The 25,810-nt window shown below is 46.5% G+C and overlaps 1 protein-coding gene across 3 annotated transcripts; it reads left to right on the top strand.

The window, feature by feature from the left end:
• Positions 1–254: 254 nt before the first annotated feature.
• LOC125745775 (histone-lysine N-methyltransferase SETD1B-A-like) lies at positions 255–23,817 on the top strand. 3 transcript variants are annotated; one of them, XM_049018966.1, is made up of 19 exons: positions 255–459; positions 919–1,044; positions 3,231–3,385; positions 3,775–3,873; positions 4,290–4,560; positions 5,831–5,976; positions 7,168–8,310; positions 11,860–12,564; positions 13,708–13,884; positions 14,359–14,452; positions 14,631–14,809; positions 14,916–14,997; positions 17,268–17,615; positions 17,975–19,174; positions 19,527–19,693; positions 20,066–20,191; positions 20,338–20,457; positions 20,613–20,750; positions 20,888–23,817. In XM_049018966.1, exons 3-19 carry the CDS (start codon positions 3,245–3,247, stop codon positions 21,059–21,061), a joined length of 5,310 nt encoding a protein of 1,769 aa, XP_048874923.1. In that variant the 5' UTR covers positions 255–459; positions 919–1,044; positions 3,231–3,244; the 3' UTR covers positions 21,062–23,817. The 3 variants fall into 3 exon arrangements, with proteins under 3 accessions (XP_048874923.1, XP_048874922.1, XP_048874921.1); XM_049018965.1 differs by lacking the exons at positions 255–459; positions 919–1,044 and adding an exon at positions 2,874–3,054 and having other exon boundaries at positions 17,271–17,615; XM_049018964.1 differs by lacking the exons at positions 255–459; positions 919–1,044 and adding an exon at positions 2,874–3,054.
• Positions 23,818–25,810: the final 1,993 nt, after the last annotated feature.

Here is a 25,810-nt window from a genome sequence, read left to right as displayed (position 1 = left end):
AAGCTGTCAGTTTGCGGAGAGGAATGAGCGCGCCGCGAAATGGCTCTTTACGATGTCGCTCGCTGCATCACCCCGGTATTACACATACCAGTAGAAAAACTGCTCATCAATGATACATTTCTGATGAATATGAAAAGAGAGAGAAAACGAGAGAGAGAGAGAGACACAATGTGTTATGCTTGGGGGACCCGCAGCTCTTCTTTCCAGAGACTAGACCTCGCCCAGCAATGGCGCAGCAGCATTTCCAACTCTTAATGATCTGCTTTGTGTGAAGAAGCCATTTTGAAATAGAGAACAGCAGAGAAGCCATTAACGCACAGTTCATAACAAAGGTCGCTTTTGGGAAAGAGGCAACGGGCAGCGCTGTCGTCAAGCCTGATTTTTACCCCTTATATGTCTTGTTTTTATTGTAATTAAGGCACTTCTTCATACACGGATTGCATTTACATAATAATAAGTGTAAGTTTAAACAGTCTGATAATATTTTGAATTAACCTGTTTTATATGTCTGAACACTTTGTTTATTGTTTCGTGTTGTTTGATAAGAGTAACAAATTACGAAATAAAATCCAAAGATTCATGTCATCGCCAAGAAGATCTTATTAAGAATTATCCTAATGTGTTCCCATAATGAAAACATTTAGCCAATACACAGCCCATTACCTTAATAGGAGTATGATGTCCGCGGCAGAATTTAAGAGTCGCATATCTTTTTTCTTATTATCTTCGAATTAGGCGAATAGCATCTGACTGAAATCCTGCCTTCGGGAAGAAGGGGGGGGGAGATGTTTGCATATTACTACTGGCATAGATGTTGCTAGAAGGTTTTCACCATTTTTTTAAATGACGGTGAACGGTTCCTTATTTCCTGGTCATGTTTTAAAAGAACATCTTTTTAATTGTTTGCTTTCTTTTTAGGACTCGGGCCCCCTCCCTTTCTTAAAAACAGCCAAGCCAGTAATAAAGGATCCGAAGATGGGAATGAAAACGATCCCCTTTCTTCTCTCTATAGGCCTGATAAATGTAATTCACCAGAATGTTAAGGTAAATATACTTTTTTTTTCCAAGAACAGTTCCTACAATTTTATTTTACAGTTTATACTGTTTGGTGGCTCAGTTGTTTTGTTTCATATCTGTACACTTTACCCATGTTAAGGACAAATATCAGAATGCCCTTCATGCAAGGTCAGATTAAACTGCCTAACATAACAGTTATATCCACTGCTTGTTTCACATACATTATACTAAGACTACATCTCAAGGTGATTTAATTGGTTTTAATGTTGTAATATGTCACTCTGCATAATTTATCTGTTCAAAATGTTTTCTCTTTTGTTTGAGGGGGGCTGTTGGTACTTGAAGGGGGTTAAAAATTGCAGCGACATTAACCAGCCAGCCCTGTGATTCAGCATTATTATTATCAATATTATTTACTGCTATTTTTTTTTTTTTAAGGCCAGTCGTTTACTCATTCTGGCCTGCTGTGCTGTGACAAAACGTGAGATGTAATTACCTATAGTTAAGCCCTTAAATGGATTGACAAACAGCATGCAAATAACTGCTGAAGCGTCCTGGCACAGAAAGGGCTAGTGGCTTTGGCTAATACAGAATCCTTTGAAGCACAGCACCTCGGCGGCTCAGAGATATTTTAATTACACCTTACTCGCGCGACATGAACATTTCCTTCTACAGCTATGTGCATTTATAAAGAAAATTAAGAAAAACTTACATATAGCTATAGGGATACTTGGCCACATACTGCTCAATATTAATGTGCCTTTACAATATCATATATTGATTGTACTTGAATTGTTTTTTTTTTCATAAGACAACAAACAAGCTGTTTATTCACTTCAGAAACAAAATGCTAACATGGGTGTGCCATGACCTAGTTAGGACAAAGGTGAATTCCAGGAAGAGGAGAAAAATGATAAAAAAAATCCAACATTTTATCTTCATTCTTCTTATCCTTTAAATGAGGCAGAATTTGTAATAAATTCACATAGTCCATAAAGAGATGAGGAAATTACATGTAAGATCCCTTTTGGAACAAAGGAAGAAAAAAAACGTACTGGTCATTTAGTTCCAGTGCTGAAAAATGGCCGCCCTTAACGCCTGGCCTCCTCTCGTGCTCTCTGTTGAAGGATGTGTCGTTTGAGCTTCTAATAGAAGAAGCTAAAATGGTGCTTCAATCTGATTGGCCCGCGGAGCCACTGCTGTTAACCAGCCAATTGCCCAAGCACAGCAAAATATAAGAGAATTTTCGCAAATGGCATTATCCACACTGCGTATTAAACAACACACAAGCATAATTAAAAGGCTATTCATGTACTTTCCTCCTCGGGCCGTAGAAATAGAATGGAGAATATCAGCTTTCCTTTAAGTTGTTACTATGTCTTTTGAGTTTTAAATATATAACTACGGACTGTCCACGATTGAATAAATACAATCAGCCATGTTTGAACGAACTTGTCTCGGTTAAAGCACTCGCAAAAGAAAAACAAAAGTTAAAAGTGTCATGTTTAACTGCCTGGGTGGATTACAACTCAGTCGTAGTACTCCAAAACTAACCTCTGATGTCCATCTTGTTTGCCGTTTGCGTAAATGCAGGCGGTAGATTCAACGCTTCCTCGCCGCACTAGTTTCAAGTCAAATGTTTCTTCGTGCAAGATCGGCATGTTAACATTGCGTCTGCGGGTAGATAGCTATAAAAGAATTCGTTCTTGTTATTTTTTTTTTATCGAAACATTTTAGGTGAACCTTGTTATGAAGATTAGGATATCGAATGTGCGAGTAGAATGGCAGAGTAGGTACTGGTGTAGTTCAATACTGGTGTATTGTGGGAGAGACCGAGGATCTAGGCTAGAAGCACAGAATATGTGTAGGCTCCCAAAACGGAGGCAGGATCCCTAAACCATCTAATGTAACCGGGGAAGGTAAAGGATCTCACCCTATCGGTTCAAACAAAACGTTCGCCTGGAGTCACCGACAACATGTCCAAGTCTGAAGACAGAAGCAGGCTAAATAAAGATCACGATAGAAAGCTGAGTTCAAGTGAGATTGCTCTTTTTCTTCCTCTATGTATGTTTCGGAAACGGGAATTCGTTCCCAACTCTTATATATGTATTATTCGTGTTTTGCTGGACAACATAACTATTTGCTGTTAAATGTCTTGTAGTAACGGGCGTGCTCTACTTTTTTATTTAAACGTTTTTCTTGCTTTTCTCCAGGTCTGGCGAACGGAATGGAAAACAGTCATCCAGTTTGCAGCTCGGGCGAGAAGCGAAGTCACCATTGGAGAAGTTATAAGTTGATTATTGACCCAGCTTTGAAAAAGGGATCGCACAAAGTCTATCGCTACGATGGACAAACTTTTAGCCCGGGCGTAAGTCCATCGTTTTTACCTACGTGTTGAGGGGTAGAGACACTGTTACACTTGTAACGTTTCTGAGCCGTGTTGAACGTCCCTTCGGCAATACAATGCAGTAAAGTCGCTGAGCAGCTCGCTCCAGCACCTGACACAGCGCGTCAGTGTCATCGGACTGTTTTTTACCAACTCCGCGAGGGTCCAGTGACGGCAGAAAAACTATACTTTCAACATGGTTTCGCCGAATGTTTTCCCAGTTTAATCGCGGCTGTTTGCGCTGTAATTTCCACTTTAACAGGGATGCACGAATTGCAGTATCCCAAACATAGAGCTGTGCATCAATGTTTACGGCGGATGAAACTGATATTATACATTTTTTTAATTAACTTGTACATGTTCTCATTCAGAATCCTGGAATGCCACCGGTTGATATGGTCAGAGACCCGAGAATCGTTTCTCTTTGGTCAAAGTACAAGGAGATCGATCTCCCGGTTCCGAAGTTTAAGGTAGGCACACCCCCCCTCGCAGACTTCGGCAAATGTGACGTACGGTGTTTATAATGGGATCCGATGTTGTACAAGCTGTACATGTTTCAGAATTAAAAAAAAAAACTTCTTTCCTTTAGATACCTGGATTAATTGAACTGATATGCACAGACACTTTTGCTTATTTTAGATAAAGCAGTAGCTAGCAAGATGGACGTTATATTTATTAGAAACATATTTTACATATTCATTGTTCGGTGTATCGATGCTTTTGACAGGCTCCAGAGATTATGTAGTTTGTGTGATTTACGTGCTTATTTGACACATCCTACATTACTGTTAATAAGCGTACAAATATTTCAAATGCAAAGACCATTTGTGTTGAACAGACATCGTTTTTTATTATTATTAAATTCTTATTAAATTTTTTCCCCAAGATCGATGAGTTTTACGTGGGACCTGTGCCTCCGAAGGAGGTAACATTTGCAAAGTTGAACGACAACATCAGAGAGGGATTCCTGAGTGACATGTGCAAAAAGTACGGCGATATGGAAGAAGTTGAAATTTTGTATAATCCCAAGAACAAAAAACACTTAGGGGTCGCTAAGGTCGTGTTCGCCTCTGTAAAAGCGGCGAAGGATGCTGTCCGAAATCTTAACAATACTTCAGTCATGGGAAATATTATCCACGTGGAACTGGACCCGAAAGGTAAGTAACTTTAAAGTAACTTTATCTATTTGACGTTATCTGTTTGCCGACTTAAATTGCTTGTAACAAGCGACCAGAGTATGCGAATTATACGGTGCGGCCTGTTATAAGGACACGTTGTAATTTGCCTAGTAAACGTAAGTCACGTGTAGAAATGAATAGTGTCGGTTGCTTAGTAACCGCTATAAATGCGGATTGTCAAAAGCCTCCTGAACTTGGTGACCCATCGTAGCTAAAATCAAGTAATGCACTGCAATATAGACACAAGCTGGACAATTGTTGTATAATTATTATTCCTTTAAAAGGAGTGTGGTATATATATCTCGCTTTTTAACGAGCTTGATAATTCTTCTAATTAATATCTTTAGCTAGTGTACTTGTGGCATTTTCTTCAATGATTACCTATGTCGGTTTCTTGTTGAGTAAGATTCCAAAAGTTGGTCAAGTATATAAATTTAGTTTTTTTCGAGACGCATGGCCTGCCAGTTATGCAACAGTTGGTCATGGCTCAGTCTGTGTATAAATAACTTGTTTGATTCGCCGGATAATTTAGCTGATTCGTACAGTGCAATTGCTTTATATTTTAGTGTTGAGCACTAGCTTATTAGACGCGATATTTAGGAATCAGGCCGCTCACAGCTTTTCCCAGATCGTCTAAACTCGTAATTCCACGCATCTCCTTTAAATCGCAGGGCGCTGTCAGATAGAACGTCCCTTACTCTTAAAGGGACAGCGGCACTCTTTGCCCGTCCCTCCACCACCAACATTTTAAGTTTAAGACTTAACAATTAGAAATCCATAGTTCAGTGTTTTTTTTTTTATATAGAATGAAATAAAGTGAAACAGCAAGCTACAAACTATTTTGATGTGTAGTTAGTGCAGGAAAAAAAATCATTTAGCTTTTGTAATTTAATTAATTTGCAACAAAGTGGAAATACCAATTGGAAATTGATTTGATTACAGTGAATGTTTGGCCCAGAAACATTTGTAAATAGTTTAATTCCTTTCTAAATTAGATTTTGAATGTTTTTTTTTTCTCCAGCTGCTGTATCTGATACCCTCAATGTGCTTTTGGTATAGCATTAGTATGAACCTGTACCTTCTTCTTGACTTGTGTCTGTTGCATTGTCATCTTAATGTCTTCATCATGCATAATATCCCATACCCCCCCGCCCACCCTACTGTGTTTCAATGACTAGTCATTTTTTGCCAGTTTGGGGTCTTTGTTTGGGCTCTGCTTTGAGGTTTCTTCATCTGCATGTTCATCCAGGTGAGAATCGAATGCGATACTTCGAGCTCCTGATCAATGGCAACTTCACCCCCAAGACTCTTCCAGTGGGGGTGGCGGACCTGCGGGAGGTGTCCCGGGAGGTATCACGGGAGGTGTCCCCCCGCAGCCTGGCTGAAGCTCTCCTGGTAAGAGCAGCACCTCTAAGGTGCTCATGGGAGAATCCTTTTGTGGCTGGGGGTGTCCAGGCAGTGGTACCTCAGCGTTTGGCTGGTGTCCTTCAGGATCCTCAGCTTCCTTCCTCATCCAGTCGCTTCCAGTTGACTGTGAGTGACACCTCCGTCCCAAAACGGAGTGTTTTGGAATGTGACAGTTGAAATCCCTGTGGAAGATGGACAGAACCTCAGTAAAATGGACTCAAAGCATGAAAACAATTGAATAGGATATTTCTTCTGTTCCTAAACACAGATCTTGCAGTAACAGATCTTCAGGAACAGTCGTTCTGACTAGACTGACTGATCTGTATCTCGGTATAATATTTAGTCATTTATAAGGCACAACACAAGAAGGTGATTACTCTCCTTCGAAAGCCTGTATGTGCAAGCAAGTGGTGAGAGTAGCCTGTTGACAGGTATGAATGAATGCCAGTAGTCGGAAACACTGACAGGGCAAAGTCTGCGTTTGCCACAAGTGTTGAATCAACCTGTAATCACACCATGGAGGTAAGGATGCAAGTAGGCTGCTGTCCCACTGAGCCCCTCCCAGGGAGGGCCATCAAAAAGCCAGGCGTCCGCGAGCTGACGGCCCTCACTGCTAATCCGGTTTACCAGCATGGCAGGTGGCCGGTGTGGAATTTGCTGGAATCTTCCACAAGCACCCGGAGAACCTGTCATTTTGCCTTTTGACCTGACGCCCCAGAGGTCACTGAGAAGGTCATTTAAACAATCATGATTTGTTATGGTTCATTGTTGTTGTTTCTTTGCTCTTTATTCCTGTTTTATGCTGCTTTTTATTGCTTATTACTGTAACCTGCTAAATGTCTGCATTGCTTTTGGTGTCTTGGCCTAAGTTTGTATCCATTTCAGCGGATGGTTATTTAACAAAGTAAATCAGGTTAAGTGCTGAGTTCTTCACCGCGCTATAATTTGTGGTAACAATCCCCTCAAAAGGGATTTGAACCAGCTGGCCTATTAATTAAACTTAAATAACTGCTACCCGCCTTCTGTGCTGTAAGAAAAACAAATTAATTAGAAAGCAGCACTGTTTTTATTTTTTGTCTTTTGTTATTATTAGTTGTTTGGGGGGGGGGGGGGCCTGCATTTTTATGGGAGGTATAACTGTGGCTGTCATGCTTATGCTTGGTGCGGCTCCTCTTTTAGGCCTGCGAGCCACTGAAGAGGCTAACAGAGGGGAACCTTCTGGCAGCAGGGGGCGCCGGCACGCCCAGCACCACCAGCACGCCGCTCTCTGTAGACACGGCCTACTCCAGTGCGCGGCAGGACACACCCAACAGCTTTGGGCACACGCCGCAGTCGCAGGGCACCCCGCATACGCCGCGGCCTGCCGGCACCCCTTACTCCCAGGACTCCAGCTACTCCAGCAGGCAGGCTACCCCTGCCTACCAGGCCGGCCGGGCCGAGGGCTCGGGGGGCTACAAGGCTCGGAGGCATGACACCAAGTTCCAGGATGCGTACAACCGCAGGCCGGAGCGACACTACGTGCACGGCACGGGGGGGGCCTACCGGGCCCTGGAGCCGGCTGCTTTTAAGCCACAGCCCCCCGAGCCTCGGCAGCCACCCCCTCCGGAGCCTGCCCTGAGCCCAGCTGCTGCCCCCGCCCTCCCAATGTTTTCCCACACGCCTCCGCCCCCTCCCAGCAGCACCTGCTACAGGACATTCCCTTCGTATGCGCCACCAGCTCCTCTCCCCTACCCCCCGACGGAGCCGCCTTTCCACCTCCCACCCCCGCAGCCAGAGCCAGACTACAGAATGCCTCCCCCTGCCCCGGTCCCAGAAATGCCCCCACCGGCAGTCAGAGAGAGACCTGTGACACCGCCACCCCTCCCCGAGCCCCCGCCGGCACCCTCGCCCCCCACTGATGGGACGCCCGAGCGTTGCCCCTCCCCAGGGACACCCCCCCAAAAGTCTCAGGAGCACAGCTTGGACTCCCGCATCGCCATGCTGCTGAAGGAGAAGAACAGCAAGCTTCCCTTTCTGAGCGAGCGGGACTCGGACCTAGACGTGCACATGGAGGGCAGCCCTGTCTCCTCCTCTTCCTCCCAGCTCTCCCCTGTGCCCCCTTACAAGCTCAGCTCCCAGCCTGGCCACCAGTCCCCCAGCACCAGCCTGGAGGACATCAGCCCGACCCCCCTGCCTGACTCGGACTCTGACAGGGACGAGGATGCCGCCCCCTGCCAAGATGCATCTGCAAGTTCACCTGGCGGATCATGCCATGATGGACAGAATGACACGGGTGACAAAAAGGACCCTCAAGTGGCCATACCCCCAGACACCGTGGATGCGGTAAGGTTTCCCCTTCTTACATTTTTTTTCTTTAAATTGTTTTATTTAACCCTCTGGGGTCGAATGCATCGTCGGCGATGCAGCGTGTTTTTCTTGTCTATTTCATTTAATATCTCGCTGAAATCTTTATGTAGAATCATGAAAAAACGCTGACTAAATCCCTAAGCTGTCTTCTTTTCAAAACGTCCATTGTCGGAAGTATTAAAGTTTTTAAAAGTAGGTTAAATCGGCAAAAAAATAACCACATAACCTTTCTTAGTTTTACCTGCATCGGGGGCGTGTAGTACCGCCATCACCTTGAAGATCGCTATTTGCATTCTAAATAGCCACATTTCCGTGTATTCAAATCGCATTCGCATGGTAATTTGATGAACAACGCAACGGTGAAACGCGATCCAGATACATCCCCATCAGCGCCATAGAAGGGGGGGGGGGTGTGGCCAGGTGTGAATGGCTCATGCATACACATGGAAGTTGCTACATATTCAATGAAAGGAGCCAGAAATAGTGACATGAGTTTGGTTTTTCTTATTTATTTATCCAACTGAATGTTGCAACTACACCATTTACTCATGTTCATGTAGCCAAGACTTTGGTGATCAGATATCTGGGATCAAAACAAACTGCCACCATTGCTTACTATGTACTTTTATTATGTTTCTGCAAGTGTTCCAAAAGCATATTGCAATATCTATACTTTGACGTCAGATTACAAACTTAAATTAAATCTGACATATTTTAAATACACTCATCTTAATTTTAATGTATAATGCCAAAACAAATGTATAAGAAATCATTTATTCGCCATGAATTAAGTTTATGATATTTATTGAAATGGATGATCATTCCCCAGTCAGTGAAAGTATGTTCCCTACCACTAGACCCCAGAGCGTTAAATACTCAGTCCTCTGCCTGAATCGTGAAGTATAGGTTCAGTTTATAAATCCTATATTTGTATATACAGATGCTCCCCAGGTTACAATGGGGTTATGTTCGGACAGACCTATCATAACGAAGAAATATCGCAAGACTAAAAGACATTTTAATATAGTCCACCTAGCCTAACAAACACCATAGCCTAGCCTGGCCTACCGTAAACATGCTTAGAACGCTTGTGTTATCCTGCAACTGGGCAAAATTATTATCACAAAGCCTATATTTTATAATAAAGTGTTGAATATCTCATGTAATTAACTTAATAATGAACTGAAAATGAGAAACGGAATGGAATTGGAATACCCATTGTAAAATCGAAGCATCAAAAGACCATCATAAGCTAGCAAACGTCTGTAAATCTATCAGTCATTTCTGTTGCATTGTTACCAAATTGCCAATAGGCGTGAATGGCGTGTGAGTGTGCCCTGCGATGTGTTGGCACCCCGTCCTGGGTTATTCCCTGCCTTGTGCCCGCATTCTCTGGGATAGGCTCCGGGCCCCCGTTGCCGTTGGGGATTTTATGCTCGCCCACGTTAGCTGAGTGACAGCAGTGTGCACACTTGCCGGGGGCCTCTGCCGTGTGGTTACATATGCTGCCTGCACAGGAAACCTTTCACTGGGCCCCCCATCTACTATCGCAGTGCTGGATTTCTCTTTCGTTTTCACTTGACTTCACCCCCCAGCCCCCATCGGTCTGGCAGCCCATTCTGGATTCGGGGTGACTGGGAGTAACCTTGTCTCTTTGAGCTAGCATGCTATGTCCTGCTTTTCCGGTGAAGCTGGCCTTTCTGCATAACCCTTATCGTTTGGGGTGACACTGTGGAGCTCTCCTCGGCTCTTTTGTGTTCACCGGCTGCTGGAGCACCAGCGTGATTTTCCCCTCTGATGTTTTTGGTTTCATTTTATATGTAACTTAACCGTTTTTTCAGAGTATCAATCAGAAGACATCTGAGGTTTTGTGTTTGGCGGGAAACGATTCTTCTAACTTTGTGTACAGCTTGCACTTTTGGGTTTTTTTGGGTTTTTACCAATGTAATTCTGGTGAATTGCCCTTTTGGGCCCAATAATACTCTATAACCCTCTCATATCAAACCTTTTCAACTAAGTACATAACTGAGTCCTCTGAAGTCGGGCGAACATTGTAAACGCATAGGCTGAGATGCTTATTAATCTTTCATCATTTCTCTATGCATTAAGAGGGTCCCGGATGGAGATTCAGGAAGGGATTGGCTGGATGTAGAAGAGAGGGAGGGCAAATAGAGAAAGCGAGTGTTTATTGTGAGGGAGTCTGTCATGAAGAACTGGCTTTCAGTGGTGGGAAGCATTACCAAGATGTCTCGGAATAAGGCAGCAATCTGCTAAGTTTCAGTAGTTTTGACGCTAAGGGATAGGTTGCTATTCTTTGTATGAAAAAGGTTCAGATCCACTTTGGTATGTAAGTGCACCAGTACAACAGAACCTCAGGAAGCCTTAATCATTTGAATGCCAGCTGTGAAGATGTGGAGTCTGCTTGTAAAATATATAGCCGGAATGTCATAGCACTTGTTAAATGCGTATACTAAAATAGGTCTGCACCATTAGCATGCTATGCCATGCTGTCTCTCAGCTCATCTCTGGGGAGCCTGCTTTTCTGTTGTTGGTGTCCCCAGCCGCTCACTCACCTGTGAGGAGATGTGCAGAGGTCCTGCTCTCATTTCCTTTGGTTGAGGGTATTGGCAGCAGCCGTATCTGATTTGCCATCCGGTGCAGAGGGATTTAAACGGGCACTCTGTCCAGGGGAGATTTGATTCCTGTGTCATCCGGCGTGCCTGGTCTTCGCTGTACTTTCCCGCTTGACGTCATGCAGGGAATATGTGGAGGCGGGGAGAACTTAAAGCTGCTTGGTATGGTGCATTTGGAGCCCCCCCACCATCCCCTGACTGTAACCAGACACGTGTGCCGCGAGCTGTTGGACTGCTTGGCTTCAGGTTTAGCAGTGACATCTGTCATCCTCGGCCCCCCTGCCTGGCCCCCGCCGCTTGAATAGGCCGCAGGGCCGCCGTTACGGACAGGAAGCACGAGGGGTCGTGGTTATGGGCCTGGTACTTTCGCTTCCCCTCTTTCAGCTTGCAGAACCACACCGCCTGGTTGAGAGGTGCTTCTTGTCATGGCAGCTACCCTCATGCCCCCCCGTTGAAGCAAGAGCTGTGGATGATTAACACTCACTGCTGACCTCTTCCTCGGGAGCCTCTGCTGGGGACGTTGTGTACTCTTTCGTTTGGCCTTGGCACAGCGTCTTCCACAGTTCGCCGATGTGTTTGTGTCATAAACAACCTCCGTGTTTCTTTCACCGTAACATATTAAAAGCGGTTGCTCCTTTTATTGAAGAATCCCTTCATTCAGCTTAAACGCAGCCTCTATTTTTTACACTGGGGGCATCATAAATGTTCGTCTGCCTCGTTACCCCTAGAACGAATGGTGGTTCTCTACTATCCAGCTGGTATTTTGTATTATTGTATTATCCCCCCCTCCATCAGAGGTACTAAACATGCTGCCCTTCATATAGCCCAGAAATTGCCACAGACATGAACTGACCCTGTATTCCCCCCCCCCTTTGCTATTCCGTAACCTCAGGGCCATCAGTCTTCCGGTGAGGACATGGAGATCTCCGACGACGAGATGCCCAGCGCGCCCATAACCAGCGGTGACTGCGCCAAGGCCATCGTGGTCAACACGCCGGTCTCTCCCATGCGTCCCCAGACCATCCCCCTCCAACTCCCTGGGTTCCCCCCGCTGCCCCCTCCACAGATCGGCTTCCCCATGCCGCCCCCTCCCCTGCCTCCGCCTCCTCACCTGGCGGCCCCTCCGGGGGTGCCCCCGCACCCCATGCTGCAGCCGCTTCCCCCCTTCCCACCGGGCATGTTACACATGGACGTGACAGGTGTTCTGCCGCAGTGGGGGGGCATGCACATGTCCATCCAGATGCAGACGCAGATGATGAGCCGCCTGGCACAGAGCCAGCACCCTTACCCCTACCTGCCGCTTATGGGTGGGGCCGGGGGCGGGGCATACAGCACACCTTTCCGGCCACCAACAGTCACCCCCAGCAGTCAGTCCTGGCACCTGCCTGCTTTCCCCCGGTTCAACCCCACAGTGCCCCCGCCCGGCTACATGCTGCAGAAGGAGGACCCCCACAAGGCCACCGTGGACGGCGTGCTGCTGGTCATCGTCAAGGAGCTGAAAGCCATCATGAAACGAGACCTCAACCGCAAGATGGTGGAGGTGGTGGCCTTCCGGGCTTTCGACGAGTGGTGGGACCGAAAGGAGCGCTTGTCCAAGGTGGGTCAGCAAGGCCCACCACAGATCTTTAAAACGATGATTATTCATTCTGTCCCGACAACGTGTCACTCATGAAGGCCACGGCTAGGGCTGCACGATATCGCATCGTGATTATGTGGCGCATGCGGAATAATCTCCAGGGATTTAGACGATGGCCATAAACATTTGTCTGGATGCCGGCTTTTTGGGACGGACGTTTCCTAACATCCAAGTTGGTCAGCAGATTAATAGAGCTAATGAGAGGCATATTATGACACCTGAAAGTTAGTAATCTGTATAAATTCAGCATGCCCCTATGTTTAATAAACACGTTTGACTTTAAACTACAGAAAGTACCGCCACACCACCGACGTCTTTTTGCCTGTTTTATCCACAATATCTCCTCTTGTAAAAGATGTTATGCTTGCTGAGCTGCCCCTCTCTTCACCGCCACTTCAGTGCTTATCGCTTCTATGATTTGTCAAAACAGCAGCATGTGGCGTGCTCTACTAACCCAATGAAATAAAGATATGCCAAATACACACAGATTACTAACTGTTCGGCATTACAATACGCCTCATTAACATTTTAGCCGCACTGTTAATCTGCTTATCGAACTGTAGGCGTAAGTAATGTCCGTATAGTACCAAAAATCAGGTGCTTGGACAAATGTTCATGCCCGGCATCTAAATCCCTGCTGATTATCACGCACGAACCATGTGATCTTGCTGACATTGTCACGTGATATCGTGCAGCCCTACCCACAGCTAAAGAAAAACGTTTGCCATAGAGGGCCGATCCTGTCATGTGTGGCTACATAATTTTCTTGACAGTTTTGCGTGTAGTTAAAATATTAACTCAATTTCTGCTTGGATGTAGCAGAATGTTAGCGTGACTTTTAAAATCCTGAGGCGTTTTCATTTAAAAGTGAAACTAAGCGATTTGACCTGCTTTTTAACATTTTCTTAAACATTCGAAATGTCATGAACTCTGAGGTTGTGGTCTGCTTTTAATCAGTGACAGTTTATTTTTGCAGGTCAGGATTCTGTAGACCACTAAGGACTGGTTTAATGTATAACAATTGTGTAAACGTAAACCCTACCCCCCTGATTCACCTTGACATGTGTTATGCTTGACCTGGGGGATATCTTGTCGCCCCCTCAGACATCACTCACCCCGGTGAAGTCTGCTGACAGCAAGGAAGAGGAAAAGACCAAGGCCAAGGGGACGGTGGTGGTATCCAGCCTGCTGGAGAGTTGGAACAAGGGCGAAGGGCTCGTTTACGAGGGCATCGGATTGGGAATGGGCATTCGGGGCACCATCCGTCTGCCTTCCTTCAAGGTACCGCACAGCTGCCTCTCCACCGGCGACCCTCCTGTTTCGGTTACTTCCTGTAACTGTTTGTAAAGGCTGTACAGCTCCAGGCTTGTTGACTTGATTGCCACCCCTCCAAATGGAGATTGTGAATTCTTCCATTAGTTTTTCCCCCTCTGGACATTCCGGTTCTCTCCTGTGTTTTAAAGACATCTGTTTCAGATGGATTGTTTTCTTTAAATGTCAGTGTTTCTGGGTGTGTGTATACATGTGCACCCATGGGCCCTGTGATGGACTGGCATCTTGTTCAGAGAAGTCCTGGATCAGACCCGAGGCTCATAGCTGGTTAGAAAGTTCTGGAAAAGTGGGAGGTTTTGAAGCCCCTTTGTGCTTGTCCTCGTATCTCACAATGTTGTGTCCTCGTGCTAAATTGAGTGGACCTGCGTTTTGTGTACTTTAGTGCCTGTGTATGCCTGACTCGGATCCTTCCTGCTCATATAGGTGAAAAGAAAGGAGCCGCCTGACCCAGGGACTGTAGGGGACACCAAACGGGTTCGTGCCTCCACCCCTGTGGATGACGAGATGGAGGAGGAAGGTAGGAGCAGTGAGACGTTTACTCACACGATTGATGTGCGAGTTAGAGTATATCTAGGCGTATGTCTACAGGTATGGATAGCAGCAGGACCCTGTGCAGCCACATTGAGCCCATTCCTCCTTGTGCCTGCTGAGGTGGGACAAAGGACTGCATCTGTGCGCTTGTTTGTCCCCTCCAGAGTCTGAGCGGGACAGGGCAGACCTGTCCTCCGACTTCCCCAGGAAGGACAGCGAAGGGTCAGTTCCAGTTCGTAGACCTACCAAGCTTGACAGCGAGGGGGAGGAAGAAGAGGAAACCTCTGAGAAAGAGGAGGAAGAGGAGTCAGAAAAATCTTCCGACAAGCTTTCCTTTGTAAAGGCAAGTCCTGGGATGCGTCAGTCTTCCGAATGGCATGACACAGGTTCTCCTTACGCTGGTTTTGTCACATTCAGATTGTGCTGACGAATGAGTCTGTATCTTTCAGGACCACGATGAGGAAGAGGAGGAGAATGATGCCAAAAATGTCTCTGACAGCGATGGGGAAGATTCCAACTCATCAGATGAGGGTAATCATCACGTTGACCGTGGGGTGATGTTTACAGCCACAACTCCATGTGCTCTGATGGGTTAGAGGGGAAGGTGAAATATGATGTGTTCTGCAATTCCTCAGTTAATGAGGACAGTGGGTCGCTTTTTTTTTGTGATCAACTGTTTATTATAACTTTTACAAAAGATTGGGCAGATCAGAAACATCTGCAGCTTATAAATATACATGCACACCAAAGTCAACAAAAGAACAAAAATTTAAAAATGCACGAACCAAAGACCACAGCACAATTTTTTTTTTGTTTCATTCATTTCTCAATTAATGGATATGCATCTGTGAATATTATATGTATTTTTTGCAAACTGCAGCCTGGCTTCTCATTGATGAAGGGCTTCCTCCTTCCTCTGCTTCTAGGATCCTGATATGAACTGTCCTAGCAGGACCACTTCATACCTGCACTTAATGTTTACTGTTACTTTTGAAGGTCACTTGATGTCATTCTGCGATTCATGAGAAACCATTGGATGAGTTGACAGTCATCTCTTGTTCCTGTGTTCTGCTGTCTTAGAAATTTTGAGGCTGGGAGCAGCCTGCTGCTCAGCGTAGAACCAGGATTAAACCAGGATTTAACAACACAGCTTCTTAAAAAAATGGAGCAGTTTCTTAATTTTTTCCCCAGAGTTGTGCATCATAATAATAATAAATTTGCGCTGCTATGAAAACTAAATACAATGCATTTTAATCTTTATATGCTAACTCGACTTCATTTGCAGTGAATGGGTTGAAATGCAGGGTATTTTCTTGTCATAGCAGTGCAGATGCACATAAAATGAGTACGCATCTGCGCTTTTACAAACAATCGATTGTCGCACGCATTGTTCTTAAAGGTGAATGCGTACTTGCGTACCAGTTATCTGCACCCCTGGTTATAACAGTTTATGCAGGGTGTTTGGAAAAGCCAGGAGTCTGCTGGAGATTCTGCTGGAAATTCCACAAAAGTGAGAATGAATCAAAGCAGTTCCTGGTCAGAAATGTAGCACTGAAAAACATTCTGAGCCAAATTCGGGTCTATGTGAAGTGGCTGTTGAGGCGGAGTGGTGCATGCCCATCAGAAAGGCGAGGGAGGGAAGTGTGTGAGATTTGATTACAGACGTTTAAACCCACAATACCATGGTGACAGAACCACTCCCCAGTGGTCTCTTTAAATAACAGAGCAGGTCGCAGAGTCCTGATGAACCGGGTTATAAACCAATCAGTGGCCAGGTGTGAGAACTTATTTCATGTAGACATGACATCGGAACCGTAAACACCTGGCAATCCGTTTTCTAACCGCTGACAAGCAGCCAGATAGGAATTTGGGAAAATAACATCAGGAGCCGGGATCCCTTGTTCATAAAGCGGGCAGAGCTTATCTGCAGTTTCCTTCGGGATTGATAAAAGTTTCCTGTCTCATTCAAGACTTGTATGTCTATAATGCGGCATACTGTTTTAAGACCGAGAACACTTGAGAGCAAGCACATATATGTACATCACCTTCAATCAGATAAATCAGTTTCTTATATCTAGACGTTCTGTGTGGACTTTTTGTGACGGGGGTCAAGGATAGAGGTAGAATGACAGGGCGAGAGGATGGGCCGGGATGTAGGATGGGAAGGCCTGCATGAGCAGGCCTGCGGCCTATCGCTCGCTCTGTGGGAGGTGTGGTTGGTGTGACGGGCACCTCGGGGTAATTCTGTGACTACTGACTCCGCAGGCTCTGCTCAGTGGTTCCCCTTAAGCTGAGGTGCAGCGCAGGTCCCAGGCTGTCCAGGGTCACAGGTTTCTGCTGCACCCAGCAGCAGGAGAGCTCAGATACTTTCCAGCACTCCCACAGCACATGTTCAAAGTCACTGGTGCATTCTTAGCACTGATGTGGCGGCCATTATATGGCACTGTCTTTATCTACTGAGCTCACCATTAGCAAAAAGCAGGATGTTATGTGAGTGGCCTTGAGTATTTATTGGGGATATTAAATGATGTTGTCCATTGGCCCTGCGGTAAGTGGGGCAGCGGTGACAAAGGGTAACCTCGTCTCATACTTCTGCCAAGCTGAAATGGAGATGACGTATTTGCACCTGTAAGAACACATGCCTTGGGGTCATTATGCAGTGTCTTCATCATAGAGATGACTGTGATAACCTCCAGTGCTGGACGTGGTCAGGAAGCCTTCAGATGTGTACCCTTCTTGCGTGTCTAAACTTGGCTGCCCAGTAATCGATTGTTAATGTTTTGTTTTTTCTCCTCACCCAGAAGAGTTTTCGTCCTCTGGGTCAGATTCGGAGTCTTCACGGGAAAGCGAAGACTCCTCTGCTTACGACTCTAGCTCCGACGAGGAGTCTGCAAGCACACGTGATAAAGCAGGGAAGGAAGAGGGAGACGCGCGTCCTGTGGCCTCATCTTCATCCTCCTCCTCGTCATCTTCCTCTCCGTCGTCCGTCTCTCAGTCTTCGTCATCTTCCGATGAGGAGGAGGAAAGGCGGGAGACGGTCAAACTTCACTCCTCCTCGTCCGAGATGACGTCGGAGAGGACCCTTCAAGAGGAGCCAGATGTGCAGCTGCAGAGAAGGTCCATGGAGGTGGTGGGCGCTGTCAGGACAGGTATGAACTAAAGCATGATTAAAAACACATGGGTAATTGTTTTTTATTTGGTGTGAACAGGGAAGTTCTATCATATGTTAGCGTGTGATGTGATGCTCGTTCGTTTCTAGTCTTTAGCGCTATTAAAATGCATCAACAGCCTAAATTATGGCACAATGATTCTTGTGACAAAATGCTTTTTGGTGCATGTTGTTACTGCTGTTAATGTGATACACGGAACAAAACTGAGGGATTTGTCCAAAGCGATGCACCTATAGGGCATGTAGTCCGCAGCTTGAGGAGCGTTTCCCTCCTGATGTTCTGTCTGGCGTCTGGATTGGTTTCTGCTTCCTGACATCACCCTCCGTTTTGCTGGGCAGAGGTGCAGGCGGAGCTGGCCTCCAGGGTGGGTTTGTCGAAAGTGCAGCTGCTGGATGAGGTTGGCCTCCTTCGCCCGCCCACCCCGAGTGGCTCCCCAGCATACATCGACTTGGAGGTGCGGCCTAAGGCCACCCTGGCTGATGAGGAAGAGGAGGAAGTGCTTCCACGTACCCCAGGACGGGAGACCACCACACCTCTGGAAGCGGAGGTGCCCCGCCCGCCCTGTACGCTGCCCCTGCCTCCCCAAGTGGACTCAGTCGCTGAGGCCTGCTTCCTGCCGGGGCTTCCTGAGTCACGCTCGAGCTCTCGGCTCCCCAGTGAGGATGACGTGCCCCACACCCCGGGGAGGGAGCTGCCAGGCAGGGGGCGGTGCTTAGGGAAATCCCAGAGCACGGAGACGGTCCCCAGCACGCCGGGCGGCGAGGCACCTCTCACGGCCAACAGCCTGACGCTCGGCTCCCCCCACATTCCGGGCAGCCCCTTTTCCTATCCCGCTCAGTCCCCTGGGGCTGGTGGCGGCGTTCCCAGGACTCCGGGTCGGGATTTCAACTTCATGCCGCCATTCACAGACCAGCGGAAGGCTTCGCTCGACAGCCTGGACGAGCGCTTCCTATTCAAAGAGCCGTCGCTTAGCTCCGCCCCTCACGCCAGCCTGCCCAAGGACCAGGACGGACTACAGGTGCCACCGGACTCCACCCCCCCCAAGAGAAAACCTGGCCGTCCCAAGAAGACCTCACTGGCAGTCTCTTCTCCAGAACACCAGGCGGCTATCTGGGCCTCTTCTTTGCCCCCAGACATCCCAGGGAAAGATTTGTATCTGGATTTGGGGTTGGGGGGCGTGGCTGCACCCTCCCGCTGGACTGAGCCGTCACGCGTGGCCCTTGACTTCAGGGAAGGTTGGGCAGAGCCAGAGGCGCGGGGCGCGACCCCCCCACGTGAATTGGAGAGCAAGCTCCCTGGGGAGGAGCCACTGCCTCCCTCATGGCACAAGGAGAGGCACCTGGCGCCATCGGCCCCCCGGCCACGGCCCAGGTTCTGCCTGCGCTCGGAATTCGAGGAGGTGACCGTCCTCTACGACATCTGGAACGAGGGCATCGACGACGAGGACATCCGCCTCCTGGAGGTCACCTACAACAATATGCTGCAGCAGGACAATGGCAGCGACTGGCTGAACGACACGCTCTGGGTGCAACACCCTCATATCCTTTGCTGCAGGGATCACACATGCCACCTATAGCTGTTCTGGTCACATGATGCACATTAGAGCATTTCAGTGTTGACACTTCTTAGAGTTTTGGCAGGACATAAAGCACAAAGGGGTTTGGGCTGTTTGATTGTACTACAGTATACACAAATAGCCAGAATATACACTAATTAGTTTCAATTAAGCACTAATGAAATATTAAAACATGATGACTAATCAGAAGCTGTTGTCATAGCAATGCTACTGGTTGAGTGTGTATTGTAGGTGATGTCTGGACCGCCAGAGCGATCAGCTCGATTGACAACCAATACTGCCCAATAAAGACCCTTCCCTTAACTCCGTGGCACCCACCTGGCTCCCTGGCGTGAAGAGGAAGAGGCGAGAAGATGGGATGAGGGACCACGTGACAGGCTGCGCACGAAGCGAGGGCTACTACAAGATCGACAAGAAGGACAAGATCAAATACCTCAACAGCACTCGGCTGCTCTCGGAGGAGCCTCCTCTGAGCTCCCAGGTTTGTGTGCAAGGATGCCCTCTAATGGCCAGGTCTTGGGTCTCAAGCTAACTGCTATGACTCCTTGGGGTTGTCTCAATGTGCTAGACCAGTGGTCAAACCTGGCAACCACTTTTTCTTCCCTGACCTTCTAATGTAACAGCAGATACTCCGTTTCAAAGGCATTCAGTTGTTTCTTCCTTGAGATCTGGGGGGTTTGGGGGAGCCTATAAACTTAAAGAATGTCATCTTGTGACCCTCGCATTTCTTTGCTGACTCACAGTTTGAGAGTGAACAAGAAAGGACTTGGTATGCTGGTCTTAACACTGGTGTAAACAGAATTACGCCCAAGATGAGACCATGAGGTGACTTTTGTGATGTTCGTGTTCACAGGGCAGGAGCAACCCAGCACAGCCCCAGTCCTCCACGCGGGCCGGTTCTGAGCGGAGGTCTGAACAGCGGCGCCTGCTCTCCTCCTTCAGCTGTGACAGCGACCTGCTGAAGTTCAACCAGCTGAAGGTAGACTCCCTCTTGATATTTGAAGGTGGAAGTTCTGTTACTATGGTTTATTTGACTTTAAGAACCATTCGAGGTAGGAGCCTGTGGAGACCAGCTAGCTTGTTTGCTTAGTGTCCCAGAGCCTGACCTTCACCCTTGTCTCCCAGTTCCGCAAGAAGAAGATCCGCTTCTGCAAGAGCAGCATTCACGACTGGGGCCTGTTCGCGATGGAGCCCATAGCAGCGGATGAGATGGTGATCGAGTACGTGGGGCAGAACATCAGACAGGTAGGCTCTCAGCCCTGGAGGCCAGCTTCTCACTGCCGTTATCTTACTGGATCGGACTCTTGAAAGGTCCTTCAGCTGAAGAAACAGGCAAGTAAAATCTATTGTGAAGAATGGGAGTAATTGACTGAGGGTTTTGGCTGCCCCCCTTGTGCTAGGTAATCGCGGACATGCGGGAGAAACGCTATGAGGAAGAGGGTATCGGAAGCAGCTACATGTTCCGGGTCGACCATGACACCATCATCGATGCCACCAAATGCGGCAACTTTGCCCGCTTCATCAACCACAGCTGCAATGTGAGTAGTAGACCTATCTTCTATTCATCGTATAGAGGTGTAGTTTGCACTGGGGTTGGGGGGGGGGCAGATCCATGCTGTCCCATGTACCAGTTCAAGGTCGATGATGGCTGATGATGACCTTCCTCGATTTCCAGCCCAACTGTTACGCCAAGATCATCACAGTGGAGTCACAGAAGAAGATTGTCATCTACTCTCGGCAGGCCATCAACGTCAATGAGGAGATTACCTACGACTACAAGTTCCCCATCGAGGATGTAAAGATTCCGTGCCTCTGCGGGGCTGAGAACTGCCGGGGCACCCTCAATTAGGCCCCCATCCCTTGGTGATGCCATGCCAAATAAGCCAATCAAGAAAAACAATCGAAATGGTGGAGCTGAAACAAGGATAACCATACCCACTGCGCAGTGCTCAACACCACTTTCACTGGATGTTACAGGGCTTGGCGCAGATGTTGCTTCCACCTTTTGATTCTGGAATTTCACCGGAAGTGTCCTGATGCGACCATGGTTCCTCACACTGCCCGAAGCACCAGTGTCCTCATATTCCCCCCCCCCCCCCCCACGGAAGGGTTACACTTTCAGCTCAGCTGTCCGTTGTATTTTACCTTACCCCCCACCGGGTTAATGTTAAGCTCAGCGGTCCATCATCTTTTACCCTCCCCCCACTAAGTTACGCATTAAGCTCCTTTTCCTTCGATATGAAGACGGGTCCTCCAAGTGGCCCCCACCCAGATTGCTGCTGGTTACCCCCATCCCCCTTGTCACCCATAGTTTTCACAGGTGGCAGTTCATATCAACTGTTTGTCTGCTGGCAGAACATGGAAGGTTCCTCTATACTCATCAGAGCATTGGGCCATGTGTCCGGTGCTCTTTGCCAATGGTCATGTGTGATGTTGCTAAATCACCTGCTTGACCACTGAGAAGCATGTTACCAGAGCTGCTCATCTCCCCAACGTTTACGTCAAACTTGTTTCCTCCCAGTTCGTACTTTTTGGCGCTACTTCTGAGTGAAGGACCCTGCGAAGAATTTTTAATTCTATGAAGTTAAGCCCCAACTCATTTACTACACTTAGGAAGCTCATGTTTTTAGGCCAGTTGTTACACATCTTCCTGATGTTTAATTATTATTTCAAGCTAGCATTAAAACCACAGAAGTCACACTACAGTGTTACAGTCAAGAACATTTGGAAGCTAGTAGACAGAAAAGGATGGTTTCAAGTTTGCATTTTCCTTGGTGTTCTGGGACAAGTTTAGTGGGAACAAGCGCCATCAGCAGTATTAGTAAACAGGGCCACCTGCTGGCTGCATGGCAGAATGCGGCCATGACACCTGCATAGCGAGATGGGCTGCGTGGTGTAAATCATTTTATAAGAGTTTGAGCTGTGGAGCTGATTCAGGCTGTGTTGAAAGTAAGCTTTTGGCCGCTGGTACTTGAACTGTGTCTAGAGGAGCTGTTCAGGGGCAGATTGGCACTTTGCATACCGCTGCGTCCTTGTGGACCCCGCTGTCTGTGATGTCTTCCTGCCTTTCGTGCTCGGAAATGTGCCTGTATGTCCCCCGATGGGAGCCTGGGAATCTGGGACCCTTGTGGGACAGTTAGACCCACCAGCAAAGGGGATGTCCTGCCCTCGTCCTCCTCCTCAGAAAAAAAACAAAATTTAAGCAAAACATACTTACCTGAACTCCTACCTCTGCTTCATTGACAACCACAGTTTTACCTTCAGGTCTCCCACTAACATTTCTGTTCTGTGTAAGACACTATAAACGTGGTTAAGTTATATAAGGTTAGATTTATGAAGAATATTATAATGATTCAGCTATAACTGGCCTATAATGCACTTAGGCTTCAGTTATGAGACACCACAACTTTATTTTCAGATTTATTGGATTGTACAATGTAAATATTAAAATGCTGTACAGAAAATAGACATTATTTCACTATCTTGTGTACAATATTCTAAAGAGCATTTTTATATCCTTGGTGCTGCAGCAGCAGTGACCACGGCCCTTGAAAACTGGAGTTTGTGTTAACAAATGAAATGGGAGAGTCTGTGAAATGTTAAATAAATTCAGCCTCCATACTTTCCCTAAATAAACAAAACACTGGGGGAGTTAGTCAGTTCATTTGATGCCATATTGAACCCCCCCAAAAAAAAATAAAATAAAAAATTTGGCTCCTAATAAGCTAAACTGTGAGTGCATTTCCTCGTCTTCTTGGTAGTTGTGTAGTCGTGGCAACAAACAATTGGCAGCACATTTTGTTCCCATTGGAGAACATGCTGACAGTGGGTGTGTCTCACAGGGACTTTAGCAGCCAATCAGAATCCAAAATAACAGGCCAATTGCCACTCCTCCAGGTCAGGTCCTGAAGTTGCATACCGATTTTTCACCACAGTGATATTCATGTTGTATAGCTGGAATTCTCAGCCATTCTTAAACCCCAAATGAAAAGAGAGCAGAGTGTTGGGATCCCCTACCACTAACACCTGACCTAACTATGGAACGGTGGCCACCTCAACATCTCTGAGACCCCTCCCCAAACCGCTCCTCTGTAGGTACCCAGCTGAAACACCCTGTTTTATAGGGTTTTTTATAGTCATGTCTTGAAGCTGTAAAGAAATTTCTTTGCAGTTTTATAAAAGTAGGAATAACAGAGGGGGCAACACTTTTTCCAGAAGGCATTAAAAAGTGAGACGTGCACCTTTGACAATACACAGTCCCCTATTTTACTTCGGTAATGGTTTCTTGTAGAAACACCTTTCCATCATTGATTTTCTTTTATATGCTAAAGTTTGTAAATACTTTATAGATGTGTGTATGTAAATAATATAGTTCATGGGGTTTGCTACACAAACACAGCTCAGGGACAGAACGGGCTGGTGGCAACATTCTCAGCTTGTGTCAAGCTTACTTTTTGCTGTAAATTCTGTGAACTGTTTGCTGTGGAGAAGGGGATTTAGAAATTGTGATACATATAGGCAGCGTGAGCTGGGTAACCTGCACCTGCTTCATCTATTTATTATAAGACAATTTGGATGAAAAATAAAGGCTTCTTTCCAAATGTATTTGATTTGTTTGCATCTTGTGTGTCCATGTATTTGTGCATTTTGCAGAAAGGTAAATTTAACCAGTGGTGACGTATTTTTGTGGATAATGGCTTAGGGTGACCGTTTTAGCATCTATATTTACCTGTACTTCCTTCAAGTGTTTTTATACACCATGTATATCCATGCATTTATTATACATTCCAAAACAAGAATAATTGAACATTAATTGTTTTATTTAAAAAAATGGAAAATACTGGGTTGGAAAAATTATCCAATCTTGCCCCAAAATCGCTAGATCAACAGTAGTAGTATGGTAACACTGATGAAGTTGCAGTGCAGTAATGCGCTGGCCTGTTCCAGTTAATACCCCTTCACATTCAGACTCCATCTGTTACTGCATATGCTTGAGGGGAGAGGATACACATGGATTTACGGACATGTAGTATCTGAATATGTGTATTATACAGCCACATACAGTTTTGTCGCTGTGGTTGAGCTCTATTCCCATTATTGATCATAGCAAGAGCACAATTCCATCTCAATTCTTTAAAAATTGCACTTGATGCAGAACTACGAATACTTTACCCTGCTTAGAAATTAAATTGTTTTATTTATCGTTCCGAGTCTTACGATCCTCATTTGAAACCTCTACAACCTCTACAATTGCATGCATCAAAAAAACTGATTTGCGCCCTCTTGTGGAATCATCACCCAACTACAACACATCTTCTAACGTCTTACACTGCATCATTGCAAAATTGAAAAATATATTGCAGATACTTACAGGAAGTTATGTTCCATCACAGACATCAAATCACGAGGAGAGTTGTTAAAGGTATTCTTAGTCCTCTCCTCTTTCTGTGAACATGCTATTTAACCCCTGTTAAGCCATGACTTCAGAATGGCAGAAGAAAATGGACAGGAGAGGCTAAAACCCAATTAATAACATCTCCACAAGCCACAGCCCACAAAAAAGACAGACTACGAACGAAAAGCTCCAATGCCTACCCAGAGAGCCAGGCCATCATGCCCCAAGCAACTATAAACAGGATCACACTTGTTTGCTTTATCTGACCAGTGTTCTTCATACCTGTCCTCAGGGCCCCGAGATGGTCCACGTTTTTGCTCCCTCCCAACTCCTGGGGGGTCTACGAGGACTGGTTTGAGAAACACCACAGGCCAGTGCCTAGTAACCAAGCACTGAATATTACAACACACCCCAGGTCATCCCATATCCTTCTTCACAAACCAAACCCTCCAGAACAGACAGGGAGCACTAAAGTGGTTCCTCCTCAGGTATCACAGCCAGCCAGAGGAGGAGATGGGAAGCGAGGTACAGAGCACCAAAAACGGTCCCTCCTGAAGGAAAAAGAAGACGACCCGAAGCAAGGCCTTGACCTCCTCCTTCCATAACTGGCCTCTCAGGAAGCATATCGTAATCAGAGCAGGGCTAGTTAGGGAACCGCTGCAACCGTTTGGTCAAAGGGAGGAATGTGGGGCACGTTCAATCTGAAAACGACAACGTTTTATTGCGGTTTCCGGCTTGAATAACATGCTTCCTCGAAAGGGTGTGAAACGCTGTCGTTTGGTGGAGGTGTTACCCAATCAGCGGCGAGCCGTATATAAACCCCGCCGAAGTAAAAAAACAAAACAAAACAGTACCAGTGCCGCAGTTGCAGTGCCAGTGGTCCAGTGCCGCCTAGCGCACCCCACAGGCCCATAATTTTTATCGTAAAATCACACTCTCATTGCTGCATCCGCATGCGTATGCACTCTAGTTTCTGAAATGTGCTCGTTGGTGCTCAGGGTTGTGAGGGGGGAGGTGTCTGATTAGGCGATAATAACGTTTTTTTTTCCACTTTCGGCAACAACACTTACCGTCTTTGAGCCCAGTGACATTTCTGTCACAAAACATACGTGTCCTTGATTCCTCACACATTTTAAGTGATACGGAAATCCTTTCATAGCTACCAAAGCAACAAAAACACATGTAGCACATCACTTCAAAACA

The sequence above is a fragment of the Brienomyrus brachyistius genome, chromosome 7, assembly GCF_023856365.1.
Source record: "Brienomyrus brachyistius isolate T26 chromosome 7, BBRACH_0.4, whole genome shotgun sequence".
NCBI classification, from domain to species: Eukaryota; Metazoa; Chordata; class Actinopteri; order Osteoglossiformes; family Mormyridae; genus Brienomyrus; species Brienomyrus brachyistius.
This window is presented reverse-complemented; position numbering and strand designations above follow the sequence as displayed.

Coding starts and splice junctions, on each gene's coding strand:
- LOC125745775 (XM_049018964.1), top strand. CDS start 2,994: ATGTCCAAGTCTGAAGACAGAAGCAGGCTAAATAAAGATCACGATAGA. Junction 3,386..3,774: donor GACAAACTTTTAGCCCGGGC/GTAAGTCCATCG, acceptor GTTCTCATTCAG/AATCCTGGAATGCCACCGGT. Junction 13,885..14,358: donor TCCGTCTGCCTTCCTTCAAG/GTACCGCACAGC, acceptor CTGCTCATATAG/GTGAAAAGAAAGGAGCCGCC.